This window comes from Boleophthalmus pectinirostris, unplaced genomic scaffold (assembly GCF_026225935.1).
Source record: "Boleophthalmus pectinirostris isolate CB_2022bp ecotype Guang Dong unplaced genomic scaffold, ASM2622593v1 HiC_scaffold_1, whole genome shotgun sequence".
NCBI classification, from domain to species: domain Eukaryota; kingdom Metazoa; phylum Chordata; class Actinopteri; order Gobiiformes; family Gobiidae; genus Boleophthalmus; species Boleophthalmus pectinirostris.
The window spans coordinates 39,253,612-39,273,764 of NW_026570970.1; the positions used below are offsets into that span (position 1 = coordinate 39,253,612).

The 20,153-nt window shown below is 43.1% G+C and overlaps 1 protein-coding gene across 1 annotated transcript in view; it reads right to left on the reverse strand.

The window, feature by feature from the left end:
• ptpn4a (protein tyrosine phosphatase non-receptor type 4a) overlaps positions 1-20,153 on the reverse strand; it is a 46,340-nt gene extending 26,187 nt beyond the window's left edge. Inside the window, exons 1-8 of the mRNA XM_020929072.2 lie at positions 19,755-20,153; positions 10,656-10,810; positions 4,974-5,081; positions 4,432-4,474; positions 4,002-4,080; positions 2,913-2,957; positions 2,774-2,826; positions 496-619 (exon numbers count right to left, since the gene is read on the reverse strand). Of these exons, the coding sequence (XP_020784731.2) occupies positions 496-619; positions 2,774-2,826; positions 2,913-2,957; positions 4,002-4,080; positions 4,432-4,474; positions 4,974-5,081; positions 10,656-10,793 (590 nt within the window). The 5' untranslated portion in view covers positions 10,794-10,810; positions 19,755-20,153. The remainder of the gene's footprint in view (positions 1-495; positions 620-2,773; positions 2,827-2,912; positions 2,958-4,001; positions 4,081-4,431; positions 4,475-4,973; positions 5,082-10,655; positions 10,811-19,754) is intronic.

Below are 20,153 nucleotides of genomic sequence, written 5' to 3' on the forward strand. Positions count from 1 at the left end.
CTTGTAGTAGTAGTAGTAGTATTTGTTGTACCTGTGCTGTTGGTGGTGCTTGTAGTAGTAGTAGTATTTGTAGTATTTGTTGTACCTGTGCTGTTGGTGGTGCTTGTAGTAGTAGTAGTATTTGTAGTATTTGTTGTACCTGTGCTGCTGCTGGTGCTTTTAGTAGTAGTAGTAGTAGTAGTATTTGTTGTACCTGTGCTGTTGGTGGTGCTTGTAGTAGTAGTAGTAGTATTTGTTGTACCTGTGCTGTTGGTGGTGCTTGTAGTAGTAGTAGTAGTAGTAGTAGTAGTAGTAGTAGTAGTAGTAGTAGTAGTAGTAGTAGTAGTATTGTTGTACCTGTGCTGCTGGTGGTGCTTGTAGTAGTAGTAGTAGTATTTGTTGTACCTGTGCTGCTGGTGGTGCTTGTAGTAGTAGTAGTAGTATTTGTTGTACCTGTGCTGCTGGTGGTGCTTGTAGTAGTAGTAGTAGTAGTAGTAGTAGTAGTATTTGTTGTACCTGTGCTGCTGGTGGTGCTTGCAGACCTCACGGTGGAAGTCTTGAGGGGGATTGGGGATGAAGCTGAAGTCTGAGAGGTACTCCCCGATCGGGTGCTCCTGCTCACTGTAGTCCCCCAGTTCAGCTAACAACAAAAACACACGTACGCGTCGGTCAGAGCCAAACACACAGACTCTAAACCCTCAAGCCTCAAATAAATCTGCGTGGAAATCTGGAGGTCAACATCAAGGTCAATATCTACAGCCATTATTACCGTATTTTCCACACTATAGGGCGCTCTGGATTATAAGGAGCACTGTCATTAAATGGTCTATTTTTGAACTTTTTTCACATATAAACCACACCGCACTATAAGGCGCATTAAACCAAACACAACAGTTAGATAAGTCAGTCAAACTTTATTTAACGTTTTCACAATAACTCAACTTTGATCAATTGCAACGCTTAAAAAAAAATACTGTGTGAGACCGCTAAATTGTTAGAATATTCACAGTAACTCATAATTGTCCTTGGCTCCCTCTTGGCGGCCGAGAGCTTTATGCACGCTGCTCTGTTGGCACGAGAGGGGCCGCATACGCCTGACCTCCCTGCAGGTAAGAGCGCGGTGGACATGCCAGGTTAACGAGTGCGTAAAAGTCTGCATCTTTACGTGCACGTACGAGGAGAATGAGCTCTGCAGCCGCCTCTTTATAAACTTTTATGAGTTTATAAGAGACCCACACATTTCTGGGTCCCTGTGTAAGCCGCTCTGTCCTCCATGACCAGGTAAAATTCCAATCCTTTAGCAATTATTCATGAAAATATCCAAATTCCTAAATCATTGATCCTTTTAGTGTCGCTGTCTGACTACGCTTCACTCTCGCAACGCGCTGAGCTTCACAGCGTGTTCTCGTGCGCCCTGGTCTTTAGCAACAGGTAATGAATGTCTCCTGCTCCTGTCCATTCACAAAAATGTCCAAATTGTCACACAATCCAGTTTTTTGTAGTTTCTCTGCTTGGCCGTATCATTGCGCCTTGAGCCAAGCGCGTGTCACTGCCCCATAACCTCTTCATTGATAACTCGCACTAACACTCGAATAAATTCATATAAGGTGCTCTGGATTATAAGGCGCGCAATCGTTTTTGGATGACATCAAAGGCTTTTAAGCGTGCCCTATAGTGCGGAAATACGGTATTTTACAGAAAAGGCCCTTGAGAAATATCACCTACATTCATTATAGAGACTTAAAGTGTTGAAAATGTATGATACTGTTGATTTAAGTCTCCTCAAAGTCCAGTATAAAGCAAAGTGTAATGTATCACCTGTAAATATTCAAAGACTTTTTGAGATGAGAACAAGCCACTACAATTTAAAAAGAACCTACATGTTTAAAAAACCCAGATTCAGAACCAAGGTTATGGAGCAAAGCGTCGCTGTGAAAGGAGTTCATTTATGGAAAAGTCTTGACAAAGAAATCAAAGAATCAAGATCAGTGATGGCATTTTAAAAAAAACACATCAAATCCAGTGCAATGTGTATGTATGAAAAGTTGTTGTGCATAATAGCGAAGATTTCTGTTTGCAATTGATTAATTATTGATTAATTATATACTAATTCATTGCGACTGAACTGAAATGTACTGATTTGAAATGTTTAATTGACTATGGGTGTTGATGTTTTGTCTGGAAAAGGGAGAGGGGCACATAGCATAAGATGACTCTTCTTTCTGATCCTTTTTTCACTTCTTGTATGTTTGAGGTTGTGACACTGTTAATGTCTTTTTATGCTTTATGAATTAAATAAAAAAATAAAAAATAAATAAAAAATACAGGACAGTACAGGATCACTCCAAATAACCCTCTTGGCATATTGATGATATGATGAGGGGAATACCGTTTAAACATTTAAAGGGAGAAATATTCTGTCAAATCATAATCTAGGAGCTTTTAAAGGCTCCATATTATGCTGTTTTCTGATGTCATAATGTCGTTTCCTCATCACAAACAGACCTGGACTTGTGTCGTTTCATTCACACATGTTGAACACACAAACCCTGCATTTTTAGGCTGAGTTCTGGAGCTGTTAACTTGAAAACCTCTGCTTCGTGACATCACAAGGTGGAACAGCGCATTTTGGAGATGTAGACAGGCTAATAATAAAGGTTTACTCAAACATGTGTGAATGAAACAAAACAACTCCAGGTGTGTTTTTGAGGAGGGAACAACATTTGAACACCAATTAAATCTGACAGGAGTCAGTTTTGTGCGATATAGGACCTTTGATCATATTCTAACTCACATTGAACAGCGTAGGAGGCCAGCAGAGCAGCCGTATTGTGTGGACAGGGCAGACTGAAACAAAACATATATATTAAAACACAATGACATTATTAAAACTCTTCATATTATTGATAATAAATGTGTTAATAGAAACCAACCGTCCAGTGAGGATGTCCTGCTTTATCTGAAGGAAGTACTGGTACCTGAAAAACAAGGACAAATAAACTATTAGAAATGAACTTTTATTATCAGCAACATTCAACTTAAGTGGAGACATTTCATCCTGTTCTGTTTATGAAGCACAAGTGTCACACTCAAGTCATTCCCCCAGGAACATGACATATTACAAACGGTCCCCTTCACAGAGAGGATACTACCAACAGAATAATTAAAGCTGCACATTTTACAGGGTACATATTGTGGAAAATGGGAAATGTAGATAATAATGACTTACTCAAACATCTTTTTTTTTTAAGAGGCGGTAACAGCATTAGAACATGACCTAAAGCTCACAAAAGTAAATTCTGCATAATACAGGACCATTTTCACACCTCTAGTTCTAATTTACTTTTTGGTACAATAACAAAAATGTGCATGCCTTCATTCAAATCAGACTACATGAAGGTATAAACAGACAGAACAGAGACTAAAATAAGACTGGAACAAATAAAGAGAATCATGAAGTAAAGCTGCCTTTTGTGCATTTTACCAGCAAACAGCAGTACATTTCTGTAAATTGGAGAACTTTGTATTGTCATTTTAGATGGTTATTTTCTTGAAATATCAATGTGTTTGTGATTTATTGTGCAGCTCTAATAATAACACACATATTCATCTTGCAGTTTGTCTGATCACTTAGGCCAAACTCTCTAAGCCAGTATACTCTTATTAGGGATGCACTGGTCTAATACTGGAATCAGATATTACTGCTGATACTGAAAAATCAGCTGGATCAGATATCGGTTTACAAATATTGGTTCAGTTATCCTGGTCAGACATGTAAACTGATATAATAAGAAAGTCTCAGTTTGAACTTTTATTTACACAAAGCTGATCTGCGGTTACTTAAGAGCTCCATCACACATGTGGTTGGATCTTATATTTATTTTAAGGAAATAAAAGCTGTTTTCAGTCTGGTATCGGTTGATATCAGGGGATAGGCAGGTACTTGAGGCTATAGTATCCAAGTTGGATTGCTGCATCCCTGATTAGTTCTAGTTATGAGATGTAAACTTCTAATACTTTACCTCGTGTACTCCTCCTGCAGTTTGCTCGGATCACTCACAAAGAACTTGACTCTGAAGCTGAGGCTGTGAGGGGAACCTCCTGACACACAACAGAACAACGAGAACAGATTTCAAACAAATGTATTAAAACATCTGCACAGATGTGTCCAAGTACTAAGCCTGTAGTTGGCTAAAAAGAGGGCGTGGCAAAAGCTCTGAAAACTCTTCTGTATGAGTATGACACAAACTGCACTCACAAGACTCCACCTGCAGGGGGAGCTCAAGCTAAAAAATACTATTCATACAGAAACCATGGATTTATATAAAGATAGACTTGACTTGTGTGACTTTTTACAGAGAAATACCAGAAAATACCCCCAAAGTGTGTGTGTGTGTGTGTGTGTGTGTGTGCGTGTGTGTGTGTGTGCGCGTGTGTGTGTGCGCGACTCACTCTTGAGCTGCTTCCTGATTGGTTTGTTTGGGTCGAGCCATCGCTGGAACAGAGACAACATGAACTTACATTAAAGAGGGACTCTTTTACTTGTAAGGTACATTAACTGCTAAAACATAACATTTAGATCACCATGTTCCCTTTTGTTGTTTTGAAAATGCTGTATTCACCCAAAACAACTATTAACATATTTTTCACTTTCGCTTGTTTTCACATCACATTTTCACTTTAATATTTATTATTAGGATTTAGAATGAAATTGGAAATTATAAAATTGTCCTTAAACATTTCAGAAAAAAGACACCACCTAGAAATATTCCTGTCAGCAGTACTAAACCAGGTCTAAACCAAAGTTTAAACCAAAGATTTGAACCAGGACTAGAGTAGTTCTAAAAAAGGACTAACCCAAGACTGACTAATTGAATAATTCTGATGTGTGAAATGTTTTTATTTGAAAGGTGTAAAGTTGTAGTGAAATGATTCCATTTAATCATGCATATATTCATGATGTGCATATTTAGTGAGATATTTAACAGGGTTACCGGGGCGTCGGACGACTCGTCACTCAGGTGCAGTCCAAAGTAGTCCCTCTCTGTCAGTTCCAGATGTTTAAACACCAGGTCCAACAGCACCTGCCCAGGGTCCGCTTTCTGCACACACACAAAACCGTAAGATGCCCTCCCAGGCTACCACAAAGAGTCAGATCTGGTTAGGGTCCTGGTCAGGTTTTGGTTTTACTTATTCTTTACTTTTTCTTGTTTTTGAAGTCCCAAGTTTGAGCTTCAGATATTCATGTTTCAAGAACACATTCTCAAGTGTAATATAGTCCTGGGCATTGTACAGCTCCTGGACCATTTAAGCCAATTTGGAATTACAAAGTAAATGTATTTTATAATTTGACCTCATGCATGGACTAAAGCTGCATGGCTTTTATTTTAGAGATGTTTTTTAAAATGACTTTTTGTTCAGCAGTCTCACTTTTTCATTACGTCATCATAACAAACTCTTCCCAGTCTGATCAGCTCGTCAAACAATGCCAAACATTTAATGCTTTTTTATAAAGAAATACAATTACTATTGTGCAGAATTGAGTTAAACATTTAGGCTCCACAATATTTTCTGTTTCTGTTTATTACAAATAATATAAACAAAAATGTCTCACTCTCACCCAAGTCCCCAACATGAATACTGACCCTCAAAAATACTGTTCCATCTGTTATGTATTGAACAATAAGTGAATATAGTCATTATATATAGCTTTTTGCAAGATATATGATTTGTAATAGTGAGGCACTGATCCCACACTGGTACTGCATATCGGTGCACATAGAGAAAAAAATAGTTGGATCGGATATCGGCTTTGTAATATCAGTTCAACCAGTTAACCAGTCACCCAGAAAGTCTCAGAATGTTTGAACTTTTTAAGTTGCTCTGTGTTACTTGTGGGATAAATAACAGCTAAATTACACATGTGGATCAGTTAGGTTTAGTTTTGTTTTGACTTTATTTTGGTTTAAAAAAAATAAATGCTGTAAGTATCTGCCAATATAAACCAATAGCAGTGTGTGGTATTGAAATCATCAAATATCAAAACTAAAAAAGCTGGATCGGTGCATCACAAAACCGAAGAGGAGATGGGCTTGTTCCAGTTTGGTCCTGTAAAGTTACACACGGACCTCCTCTTGGCTCTAGTCGTGTCAAAGGGAAATATTTTCCTCCTCCTCTTTCATTCATTTCCTCTTACCCTCTTTTCTCTCATCCACCCTTCTCTCTCTCTCTCTCTCTCTCTCCGTCTCTCTCTCTCTCTCTCTCCGTCTCTCTCTCTCTCTCTCTCTCTGCTCTGTCCATCTTTCAGTTTTGCCTTGCCCTCTCCCCGCTCTCTCCTCTTCGTCCCTTTCTCGCTCGCCCCCGCTGCATGCTTGTGTAGTTTCCATGGAGACCCTCCCTCAGTCACATGACCCTGAACAAAGGCATCACGTGACCTCCCTTTGTGCAGGGGTCAGAGGTCGCGTGTCAGAACGAGGGTTCAATTCCAGAATCCCTCACATACAAGAGACTGGCCCCTTTTTAGATGCTTTTACATTTCACAAACAGACCACAGGTTACACGTCTCTTTTCTCTAAAACACGATTACAGCCACAACGATTAGTCCCAAGAATCGTGAGCAGGGCCGTCAAAAGTATGGAAAACCAGATATGAAAACTAGTATGGAAACTAAATCTTCTAAAAAAAAGTCCCACTGACAGGACAGAGCAGAGCCTTTCCTGAATGTGTTTAGAATGATGTCGAGGTGTATGAGAACAAGTAGAAGACACATAGACTAGTACAAACACATGGACCAACATGAACCTACTGCACCACTGAGGATTACACACAGATAACACACATGGAAGAAAATACCGTATTTTTCGGGCTATTAGGTGCTCTGGATGATAAAACGCACTGTCATTAAATGGTCTATTTTCTAACTTTTTTTCACAAATAAACCGAACTGGACTTTAAAGGAAACCCAACAGTGTGATGGGTGAGTGGTTTTGTTTGTTTGTGGCGTTCACGGTGACTCTGGGCTTTGTTCAGTTGTGGCGTGTAGGGAGGGGGCTGTCTGGACCAACGGATTGTCGGCGTGTTCGCAGTGACTCAGTTGTTCAGTCGTGTCTAGAAGTGGCACATTGCACTCGCTTTTTCAGTTCGTTCCTCCGTTCCGTTCCTTGTCGGTGTGGAGTGATGAGTGTGTCTGTGGGTGTTTTTCTCTGTGCGGTCGCTGTCTGCTCCATGTGTGTTTGTGTGTTCTGTGGGTGTTGCGGCTTTGTAGTTTACTGAAGTGGTGCTGGGACACCTGAGTGGATTCATGTATAGGGCGCTCTGGATTGTGGGGCGTGGGCATGCAGTCGTTGTTTGATGGGGTTGGAGGCTTAAGAGTGCGCCTAATAGTGCGGGAAATACGGTACTACCATTTAATGTTGAAAATCACATTCCATGGTCTACAGAAAGAGTGCTGGAATCTATATTGATACGTATTGAAACTTTCTCTGGGGTGTGAAGCTAACTGTAGGCACTGCTCTGTCTGAAACTCTCGTTACTCAAATTAGATTTTAATCTGAGCTTTGTTTTAACCCAATGTGACCAGAAAGAGCTGACCTAGTTGGAACTACAACACATGGGCTGATTTGTCCTCTTAAACATGTCCGTTTCAAATAACATTACAGTCAGAAGCTCTCCTCCCCACTGCTCAGAACATCTCCCTCTTCATCGATGGCCACGTCATTACCCCCTCTCCCTCAGTACGCCACCTTGGCATCATCGAGGACCCTACCTTTTCATTCAGAGCCCATATTAGTCACATGACTAAAACATAATGATGGGCAAATGAGTCGGAGCTGCGGAGCACGTCTCGTTCTTTCTGAAACAAATCACTCTGAAGCACTGCCTCAGAGCTCGTCTCGCAGCAGCCGCTCACATGACCACAGTGTGAAAGTGTCGGTCCCTCTCCCTACTGCTTCTCTCTGCGTGTCAATCGCTTCAGTGTATCGAAGCGTTTCATTGGCTCGGCGAATGTTCCACTCTGCGATTGGTTCAGAGTGCTTCAGAGTGCTTCAGAGTGTTCAGTGCACTTCCGTGGTTTGACGAGCGCTGAACTGCTACAGTATATAAAAGATGCACCAATATTTGTTAAAAATGTTGGGTAGTGAGGAGTATTGTGTTGTTGTTGTTGTTGTTGTGTACGCTCTGCACACAACTATTGTCTTACACTAACAACATTTCATCGATACTGAGAAACCTGCGTGCCAATGGTTAAATTTGTCCACTAGAGGTCAGTGTTTCTCCGAGGCCTCAGACACGTCGAACCATTTGAGACAATATTGCGACTGAGGTGTCAACGCTTCACGATCTCTCCTCCAGACTCGACTACTGCAACAGCCTCCTGTACACTCTCCCCTCCACAAACCCCCAAAAACTGAAATACATTCAACACTCTGCCGCTCGCCTCCTCACCCACACCCGCTCCAGAGACCACATCACCCCTTTCCTCAGGCAACTCCACTGGCTCCTTGTACAATACCAGGTTCTCCTCATCACCTACAAGTCCCTCCATAACCTTGCCCCTCCCCTTTTCCCTGACCTCCTCCGTCTGCACTGTCCCACCCGCCTCCTCAGATCAGCCGACACCAACCTCCGCGGGCCTTCGCCGCCGCCGCCCCCGCCCCCTCCCTCTGGAACTCACTCCCACAATCCATCAGGATCTCGGACTCACTGCAGCACTTCAAATCACACCTAAAAACTCACCTGTTCAAACCCGTTTTCTACAGTGTTACTTTAATTTGTTTGTAAAGCGTCTTTGAGTGTCCAAAAAAGCGCTATATAAGTACGATGTATTATAATTATTATTATTATTATTATTATTAGCTAGCATTTTTATTTTTTTTTTCAGTTTTTTTTTTCAGTGAGTCCCCGTCACCTTTTTGTTGAAAAACTCTAAGCAGGTCCATGAACGCTCACACTGATCACAGACTCTTCAAAATGTCCTCTATAAATCCAGACACTCTGAAAACTTGTCTTGTTTGCTAATGTGTGCATTGTGTCTCCATGGTAACTACTCAACATTCCACCGTAGAGAAACATGTAGAACACCCCAGCATGAAATCACCACAATGTATCAATTAAGTATAAAGTATATTCCCTTTTAGCACTGAATAATTGTCTACATTGTCTATTATTTGGACTACACAGACTCTGACTCATTCTGAGGGCCGGGGCTTAAAGCAGGTTGAGGGTTTGATTGCTCTGAGGACAGTGAAAAACAGGAAGTGATGTCACATGCCGGAAATCCCCAAACAAGCAAAACAAAACCTCAACAAATGTGCAGAGGAAGTGAGAGGACTGAAGCAGAGAGAAACGAATCAGGCAGCACCAGAGACCAGAGACCAGAGACCAGAGACCAGAGACCAGAGACCAGAGACCAGAGACCAGAGACCACTGTCACAAACATCTGAACTGCACTCTCTTATTTTGCATGTATTTATTTAACCAGTGTATATCCTTTATTAAGAGAGTCCTGGAGGTGTAGAGTCAGGACCATGTGAGAGCAGCCTGCAGTAGTAGTAGCAGCGGTAGTAGTAGCAGTAGTAGCAGTAGTAGTGGAAGAGGTGGGCGATATCTCGATATTTTTAATATATAGAGATTTTTTAAAACTCGATATGAATTTTGACATATCGTATAAATCGATATAATGCTTATATTAAATTTTGATTTCGCTGCTTTGCTTGTTTGTCTTCTCTGTCACCGCCCGCGCGCCCCCGCCTCCCTGATTTTGTTCGCTCCTGTCTCCTTCACTCCTCACTATCGCTGTGATCGCCGAAAGCTGCTGCCAGTGAAAAGCATTTACAGACAAGGCCATCAGCAGCACATCCTCATATTCCACCAGTCAAGTCCTTTAGTCCAAAAGAAGTTGAACCGCAAGAGCGGCACGTGGAGTGCGCCGTTTATGCAAATTAGCCATGCGCTTTTTAAGTTTCATTTTTGTAAAACGTAAACAAGTCTGCCCAAAGCTGCAAAAAATAAATAAATAATAAATAACATAAAATAAAATAATTAACACTATAATCTCAAACGGGCTGATGTGGCTCTTGAGTCGTTATGCTATATATCTTGTAAAGTTTAGTAATGTAAATTTTATTTATGCAGAAGATTTTAATTAATAATCTGTTGCAGTGTCACTTGTACAAAAGTGTTTGGAGTGGATTGTGGGAAACCTCACAGCTCCTTACTGCTGGAACATGGATCTGTTAAAATAAGGAACATCCTGAGCTTCTTCTGTTAAAACAGTTCATGGTTATGATTATGGTCTGGATAACAGAGTTAATGCAAAGCTGAGCTTGAGCTGAGTTGTTTTATTTATGAATGAAACAAAGGAAATATGTTTTATTTCTTTTATTTTACAGTGAAATTATTATTTATGTAATTAGGGTTTTTTGTAATCTTAAATGTTCCTATATGAACTGCCGACCTCTTACACTTAAATTTTTTAAAAAAGGACCTTGTAGAATTTGGCATATTTGTTTTTGCAGTTTTCCATTTTAGGGGGTTATTTTTTCCTGTACAGATATCGAGATATATATCGTATATCGAGATATAGCAAAATATATCGAGATATATTTTTTGATCCATATCGCCCAGCCCTAAGTAGTAGTAGCCGCCGTAGTATTTGCAGTATCAGTAGTACTCACGTTGACTTTGAAGGCGTGCACAGAGTTGTCCAGTAGCAGCACGTTGCACACGGCCTGGGCGTGGCTCCTCTCTCTCTCCAGCTCGCTTGCTCGCACATTGTAGGATTTGGCCGAAGGTAAACGAAAGCGCGCGCTCATCACGCTCTCGCCCACGTCTGAAACATACAGACAAATATATATGTCAACCATCATACCAATGAAATATCCAACACACAGGTAAAGGAAAGCGCGCCCATCACGCTCGCGCCCATCACGCTCGCGCCCATCACGCTCGCACGCAATATGCACATATGAACATACAAATGTATCATTTCCATGTGAAATGTTGAAGCATAAGAGCAGCTGTGCACAGAGCTGCAAACTCCTGTCCTTCTCTCAGTGAGCTTCATGATGAAGTCTCCTGAAATGACTTCCACTTCAGAGCAGTGCCACATCAGGGGCAAGAAATGACAAAAGTCCAAAGCAGTGATCAAAGCAAAGGGTAAAAGCCCATTTTTAAAAACTAAATTAAGTTATTTTGAGTGTATTTTGTCTTTGCTACATTGCACACGTGTCATTTATAGTTTCAATGCCTTCAATGAGAATTGACAGTGTAAACTAGAAAAGCACTCAGAGAGCGCAGACCTCCGCCAAGGACTACCCCCATTTTTTATATAAATTGCGATAAAATCAGTCTTCTGGATCAGATCTGGATCAGCCTTTGGAATATGAAAGAGGATCCCATTGTCCATCCCTGAGTCAAATTTCATGGGGTTTGGTCAATAATTAACCGAGATATTGAGAAACAAAATTTTTGGCCTCATTTACCACAATGTTAACTAAAATTTCAAAGTGATCCAGAACCCAGGATTTCTTCCGGATCACCCCCAAAATGAAATCAGTTCTTCTTTTTCACATTTCCAACAAATCCTGAAAATTTCATCAAAATCGGTCCATAACTTTTTGAGTTATGTTGCTAACAGACAAACAAACAAACAAACAAACAAACAAACAGACAAACAGACAAACGCCGGCAAAAACATAACCTCCTTGGCGGAGGTAATAATCATGGAAATAAAGAAACAAAGTGTGTGTAGTTTCACTAGTCGTGTGGTTAGACAGGTAAAGGAAAGTACACGGCATCATGGTTTATGCCCACGTCTGAAACACACACACGATTATAAAGGTCACACACACAAATGGATCAACCATCATAAACACGAGGTCTGACACCATGACACATGTGTACAGCTGAAGAAAATATACCCCATAAACTGCCTACAGCAGGATGACTGTGTGTACAGGACTGTTAAAGGGCCCGTATCACACAAGCTTTCTCATCACAAACAGACCTGGAGTTGTGTGTTGTTTCATTACCTCCGCCAAGGAGGTTATGTTTTTGCCGGCGTTTGTTTGTTTGTTTGTCTGTTTGTTTGTTTGTTTGTCTGTTAGCAACATAACTCAAAAAGTTATGGACGGATTTTGATGAAATTTTCAGGATTTGTTGGAAATGTGAAAAGGAAGAACTGATTTTGGGGGTGATCCGGAAGAAATCCTGGATCACTTTGAAATTTTAGTTAACATTGTGGTAAATGGGGCCAAAAATTTTGTTTCTCAATATCTTGGTTAATTATTGACCAAACCCCATGAAATTTGACTCAGGGATGGACAATGGGATCCTCTTTCATATTCCAAAGGCTGATCCGGATCTGATCCAGAAGACTGATTTTATCGCAATTTATATAAAAAATGGGGGTAGTCCTTGGCGGAGGTCTGCGCTCTCTGAGTGCTTTTCTAGTTCACACATGTTTAACACACAAACCTGCACATTTAGGCTGAGCTTTCGTCACAGACAGAAAACACTCTGTCCCACCTTGTGATGTCTAATACAAGTTTTATTCGACTAAGACTTCATAGACCAATTAAATCCACTAAATTACTTAATGAGCAAAAGAACACAGGCCTACATCTGAAAACACAACTCTATCTGCGCTTATGCTTCCATACGTCTGCAACATATGAACAAATACATATTTATACAGGATTTGTTTTTTTCTGATCTTGAGAGAGAGAGCGACGGAGAGAGAGAGAGAGAGAGAGAGAGAGAGAGAGACAATGAGAGTGAAGAGAGGAGGGGTGAGAAAAAGGGGAAGAGGGAATGGAGAGAAGAGGGGAGACAGAGAAGAGTTAAGGGGAGGGGGGCTGGGGGGTGAGGGAGGTGTGATAATGACAGAGAAGAGCCTGGTGCAGGTCTGAGCCTGAACTCAAAGAATGTCTCAATGGCCCCGCTTTCTCTCCTGTCTTCTCTCTTCATCTCCCTCCTCCTGAGTCTCCCCCCCCCCCCCCCCAAACTCCATCTCCCTGTGTCTCTCCCCGTCTCCCTCCTTCCCATACCGTCCCTCTCTCCCCCAGAGAAGGTTCCGGATGCTCTGTTCTTTATGACTTCCTCCTCTGGGTCTTTAACACGACTCACACGATACGACTTCACGTGACAAACACATACAAACATTTGGATTATATATTTAGAGTCTGAATCTGACCTATTCTGCAAACTGGACTTTTCAGAGTTTTTCTTCTCACTGACCCTGTGAAGTTGGATTTGGAGTGATTTGTGTTTCATGTTTGAGTCATTTTTATTCTCCTGGATTCAGAACGTCACTGCTCCGATCTGCCCCCGTTTCCAGCTCCACCGGTACACGCCGGCTGCATAGGCCGTATAAAGACATGGACCAAGGCAGTGTGATGTTACCCACAGCGTTCAGCTCCACACACATGAAGCTTGAGGTGCTGGCGGTTACAGGAGTGAATTTGGAGCCAGTTTCATATTAGGAATAGATTATCGAACAAAATGGCAACACAACAACCCCAGGATCACTTGGAGTGCATTAAAGGGACAGTCCAGAATTTTGGACATAGGACCTCATTTCCTCATTTCCTCGTGAGCCAGAGTGTTAGAGACGTGTGGAGACACTTTTTGAAATATTCCATCCAGTCCTTGTTTTTGCAGAGGTCACTGGTGTTAGACTAGTGCATGTCAATGGTCATAGTTCTCCTGCCACTAAAAACAGTCTTACCTGCTCCACAAAACACCTGAAACAAATCTATTATTACACCAGACTGTCCATGTGAATGTCTGTGTTGATAGAATAATGTCTGATATAAAACCAATCTTGCATTTGAAGGATTTCTGTGTGAGCAGCAGCAGTGAGTTGTACTTCCTGAGAGAAAGCTCGGCAGCAGCGGACTGATATATGAGAAAAAAGTTCCTCAACATGTGACGATTTATGCGATGTAAGGTTAGTTTTATTTCAAACATGATTCTATCAACACAGACATTCACATGGACAGTCTGGTGTAATAATAGATTTGTTTCAGGTGTTTTGTGGAGTGGGTAAGACTGTTTTTAGTGGCAGGAGAACTATGACCATTGACGTGCACTAGTCTAGCACCAGTGACCTCTGCAAATACAAGGACTGGATGGAATATTTCAAAAAGTGTCTCCACACGTCTCCAACACTCTGGCTCACTAGGAAATGAGGTCCTCTGTCCAAAATTCTGGACTGTCCCTTTAATACGAACACCAAAATGACGAGGCTCTCAGCGGCAGTCACAGAGAGAGGGGCGACAATTTTCCAAGTCAATGGGAGCCAGAGTCAGAAGGAGCCGGAAGCGCCCCCATGCTCACTTCCTACTTGGCTAGGGCACTAACTTTGTCCATTTACAGCCTATGGCTCACTGTGACCCACGCACTTCCTCCTGCAGTTTTATTTTCTTCAACTGTGATACATGTAGGATCATTTTGGTACAAATGAAAATAAAATGCTCTGCTCTGGCGTGATGTGCAGTTATCCAGAGGAGTGGACCACAACATGCGACACTTCGTTGTCATGAAATTTACCCCAACGTCAGCTCCCACTGGTCCCACAGTTTTCTAACACATAAGTCAGAGCACTTGTTTAGATCAAAGACATGTAACAACTTCATTCTAAAACTATATGGATTTTATGGAATACATGTTATGCATGATTAAGATGAATTTTGGAGGATGAAATGTTATTTAGAAAGTCATTTAATGTATTGATGCTGAAAATGGGAACCACATCAAGTACCCAGTAGCAACAGTAGTAGTAGTATCAGAATTTGAAGTAGTATGAGTAGTAGTAGTAGTAATGTAGTTACACTCTTCCTTTTGTGGAGTCATGTGACCAGAACAAAGCAAAGTTCAAAACTGGTTCAAATTAAAACATTTTTGAAAAGAGCACAAACAATTTTAAAATAAATTGTGTCTTCTGAGGAGAAACAGAGAGAGTAGCTCAATGTCAATGAACGAGAACAGACATCCATTCATCTGTACACACCTGCTGCAGAGAGAGACGGGTGGGAAGGAGAGGGAGAGAGAGGGGGTGGACAAAAGAAGGAGAGAGAGGGAGAGGGGGAGAGGAAAGGAGAGAGAGAGAGAGAAGAAGAGAGAGAGAGAGAGGGGAGACATGAGAGAAGGAAGTGAGAAGAGATATTTGATTTTAAGGACTGTAGCCAGTCTGCCCCAAACCACAATCAGACGACTGGCTGTAGAGCTCTCTCGTCCTGACAGACGATTGGCTGTAGAGCTCTCTCGTCCTGACAGACGACTGGCTGTAGAGCTCTCTCGTCCTGACAGACGATTGGCTGTAGAGCTCTCTCGTCCTGACAGACGACTGGCTGTAGAGCTCTCTCGTCCTGACAGACGATTGGCTGTAGAGCTCTCTCGTCCTGACAGACGACTGGCTGTAGAGCTCTCTCGTCCTGACAGACGATTGGCTGTAGAGCTCTCTCGTCCTGACAGACGACTGGCTGTAGAGCTCTCTCGTCCTGACAGACGATTGGCTGTAGAGCTCTCTCGTCCTGACAGACAATTGGGTGCATTAAAAAGACCCAAACTGCCACTGACCAATAGACACAACTCATCTGGATTTAAATGAGATTTGTTGCCCTGTTGCATTTTATGAGCTCAATAAGCCACTTAACATGTCACATACAGACATCCCTGGTTCAGCCCAATTCAGTCCTTCTCACTGACCCGGACGTGCGTCATCGTCAGCCAAGACAAGGACAATCCAAATAATCAGTGAAGTTAGGAAGGAGTAAGGAAAGGAAACATTGTGCAAGTCTACAACATATAAACCAGAATGACTCTAGAGCCACATCAACCCGTCTGAGATTATAATGTGTTTAATGCAGCTTTGCGCACATTTGTTTACGTTTTACAGGGGGGCAGGGGGGCATACGTGTGCGGGGCATACGTGTGCGGGGCATACGTGTGCGGGGCATACGTGTGCGGGGCATACGTGTGCGGGGCATACGTGTGCGGGGCATACGTGTGCTGTGCGCGAGGCGTACGTGCTTCTCTTCATTGCTCCTTACTCCTTCTTGGTCAATCTCATGATGTAACTCTCAGAGGTTAAGGGAGAATGAAGAAAGAGGAAGGAGAAGAAAGGGGGAATTTTTGCTCCATTTCTGATTGGGTGTGACTACTGATATCAGCGCTGATACAGAAAAGTTTGGTTGATCGAATATCAGTTCCAAGATATCGTTTCAGCTGATGTCCCACTTAGGTCTATAAATTAGTGTAATAAGATAATTTACTGCCAATGTTGGTCCACAACGTATCATAACATTAAACGTGTTTTTACAAAGCTCTTCTGCTGTTTATTAAAAAAGGACAAAAAACTCAATCTCTGCTCTAGTATCGACTGATATCGGGTATCGCAGATCCATAAAGTCAAGTATCAACAGTGTTACTGAAACAGAAAAGGCTGGACTGGTGCATCCCTCGTCCAGTCCCCGGTTCAGTCCTGGATCCTCCAGCAACAGATGAACTGTGTTGAACTTTGACCTCTGTATTCAGGGTTCTCAGCTGTTCCACTGACACATGCTAACACAACATGCTAGCATCTCTCTTACATTAGTGCTTCAGTCTGTGATTTCTTCTTCCCTTTGTGGTTTTCGACGTGAGGCTGGAGCAGATCTGAGTTCAGACCACAGACTGTAGAAAGTACATACAGAGACTACGGCTCAGACCAGGACTGAGGAAGTGTGCCTTTAGTTTTATGAGACGCCTCAGCCTAAAACATCTACATCTTTAAGGCTCCTGCAGGTGAGGGAGTCCAGACCAGAATCCCAGCTCAGACCTGGATCCTGACCTTACACTGTGCTACCTTTATACAGCTAACGTACTAGCCGCTGCGCTCCAAACAAGCATGGCCCCTCTCTGTAACTGCTGCTGTCAGACTCCTCATTTTGGTCTTAAAATGTTGCTCTACATGATCCCGGGGTTTTTATTTCACTATTTCGTCCAATCAGGCACCTTTTTTTCGAGGTCACTCCAACTAGCGTTAGCAACAGGTTTGATTGACAGTTTTGCTAAGTGCCCACTCCCTGCTATACCTGTGGACAGGAAGGGGTGTGACCTTCAACAGCCTCACTCCTGATTGGCTCTTTGGTTGCTATGATACACAGTTGGAATTCCAAATACGGAACTGGGTTCCAGATTAGCCGTTATAACTGCTAACCTCGACTAGCTTCATTTTGAGCCAAATGTTGTGGGTGACATCACACTCACTTAGTCCACGTCTCTAAAGTGTCCATGTTCTGAACGAGGATCCCGGTTCAGGCCTGGTTCTTTTAGTCTCTTCAGAGGAATGTGACACGTCTGAACAGGTTTAAGCTTCACTCTGAGCCACACAGCAGCACAGGGGCTCATACTTCTACAGTACTACTACTGCTATAGACTGTGTACTAGTGCTACTGTTATTACACTGAGTATTAATACCACAACACTGTGGTAGTCCCAGGACATACTGATGGTTCTGTAGTAGCTGTTCCCTCACACCCGTTCAGAAGAACCCAAACATGCATTCTGACAGTGAGCTCGTCTCCACAGACCTGACCTGGTACATGGCCTGGTGCCGCACCTGTCTCTATGGAGACAGAGTGATTAAAAATACTTCAACAGTCTGAGAACATTCCTGCACTTTGAGTTCTTACACAGTAACAGTGTACCACAAAGAGGCAAAAAGAGACGCCCCAGGACACGATTAGGCTCCAACACACCCACAGGTACAGCAGTATACGGTACTACCACTACTACAGTAATCCTGAACTACAGAAACACAGGAGTACATAAGAGGAGTACACAGGGCAGTACTGCAGGAGAGTACTACGTGTCCTACATCAATTAGGTCTAAATCCCAAAGGAGCCAAGGAAACGGAGGAATTAAGGTCAAATATGTTTTTGTGGCTTTGCTCACAACTATCATCCTACTGCCACTACTACTGCTACTACTGCTACTACTACTGCCACTACTACTACTGCTGCTGCTACTACATTACTGCTGGTAAACATTTCCCAAAGAAATTAAATAAAACTCAGTCTTTACTTTTCAGATACTTTATATTATTTCATGTTCCACAAATTATAAAATAATTCCATACATGGTAAAATACTTTTTAATATTATTTATGTAATATTAATAATAAGTACTCTTCTGTGCTACCTCTTTGCCATAGCACTGGTGATGTGTCCCTCACACATCAGACTATAGCTAAATCTAACCTTATATTTTGGGCTGGAGTTACTGAAGCTGTAGGAACTAAAATCTCCTTTGAGGATTCATTAAAGGGACATTTTGGACTCTTTTCTGATCTATGTTATAACACTGTTTCCTCATCACACACACAAATGTTTCATTCACAACACACAAACCCTGCATATTTAGGTTCAGTTCTTCTCTCATCCAGAAAACACTTGTGTATTGCCACATGACATTACCATTGTGATGTCATGTGGTAATGCAGGAAGTGCTCCACTGTGTTTTTAAACTTCACACACCTTTAACAGAAGCATTTGGATCATTTTAACCCTGAAATTGCCTAGCTCTACTCAACTTATGAAAGGAGCTGTTAACTCAAAAACTACTACTACATGACATCACATCATGACAAGGTGGCACAGACTAATAATGCAGGATTACAAAGCACAACTCCAGGTCTGTTTGTGAGGAGATAACAGCATTAAAACATGTCCTAAAGCTCACACGAGTCCACGTCGTCTAATATAGGACCTTTAATCACATTGATTCTAAAAGAGCGAATAATAAAAACAGACGGTGTGATTGTCGCTGCACTGCTTCTGCAGAAACATCTCACTAAAGACTCCCTTTAAACTCATGTTAAACTCATTCACGTGCACGACGGTTCCGCGTCACCTGGTCGCGTGTTCCGGAGTGACGCGAACGCGCTGCTGTCACCGAAAATCCGCGAGCGCAGAATCATTACGTCATCCACCAAAGCTCCAGCGCGCGCCTCATCTCCGCCACCGAAACCGGGGCACGCGCACGAGCATCACCGAGTCTCCCCGAGCACCACACCGACCCTGTACCGCTCATCGTACCGCTCATCCCACTGGAGAGGCGGCAGCAGAGCAGCAGAGAACAGAGCGGAATGTGTGCGCAGCCCCGGGCCTGCGCTCTGCCGCTTCTGCCGCTTCCACCGCCTCACGCGCAGAAACAGGCGGTGTGGCGATTATGCGATTTCAGCACGAATCACGTTAAAAGCGGCTTTAATCCGCCTTGGTAGCAATAATAACAGGATCCAGGGTTTAGAGGCGAGATTAGCAGCTGCAGCGCAGAGAAAACGCGAACAAACGTTTAATAATCAAGAAGACGTAGCGGATTTTTGACGCTTGAGTGCAAACAGCTCTCCTAAAACGAAAGCGCAACGCAGTGTTCCACGAAACACATGCAGCAGAACCGGAACGGCTCAGGTCCGTGCAGCCGTGTGTATGAACGCGTGCGGGGGCCACCGGGGTCTGAGCGCTGCGTACACCGCTTTAGCCCCGGTTTGAATGAGCTAACCGCGCTAGCTAACAGGCCGACCACATACCGTCACAAAACACTGTTACAACATTATACACGGGTCTAAAGCCTTATGGACCCACATGCTCCACCAGAACCAGACCAGAACCCAAACAGCAGCGACAGCACGCACTGAAGCCGCGCGCCACGGAGGAGTTCCTCCGCGGAGCCTCGGCTCTGACAGCGGAGCCTCCTGCAGACGTCAGCCGAGGAGAGACGCGGGTCTTACCGTCACAGAGAGCTCCAGGGGCGGCCAGCTTTCACGGTGTGCGCTCAGCGGCGACAGAAACAAAACGCCTAAACATCCACGGAACGATCAGGCCGAAGCTCCGCGGCCACAGAGACATCCATCCAGCGCGGGGCCTCCTCCGGGCTCCTCCGTCACACTGGCCTCGGCCCCGGGCATGAGTTAGAACAGCGGCCGCCTCCGAACCTTTAGATCCGGGCTCAGATCCGGGCAAAGCGGGGGATCCTCCGGTACATGCTGCAGAGAGGCGTTGGGATCCGGAGAAAGGCGGCGGACAGAGGCGGCGCGGCTGCGGTTCGCTCCGGGTTCGCTCCGGGTTCGCTCCGGTTCGCTCGGGTCGTTGTTGTGCAGCTGCTCTGCCTTTGCCTTCAGCAGCGCTCC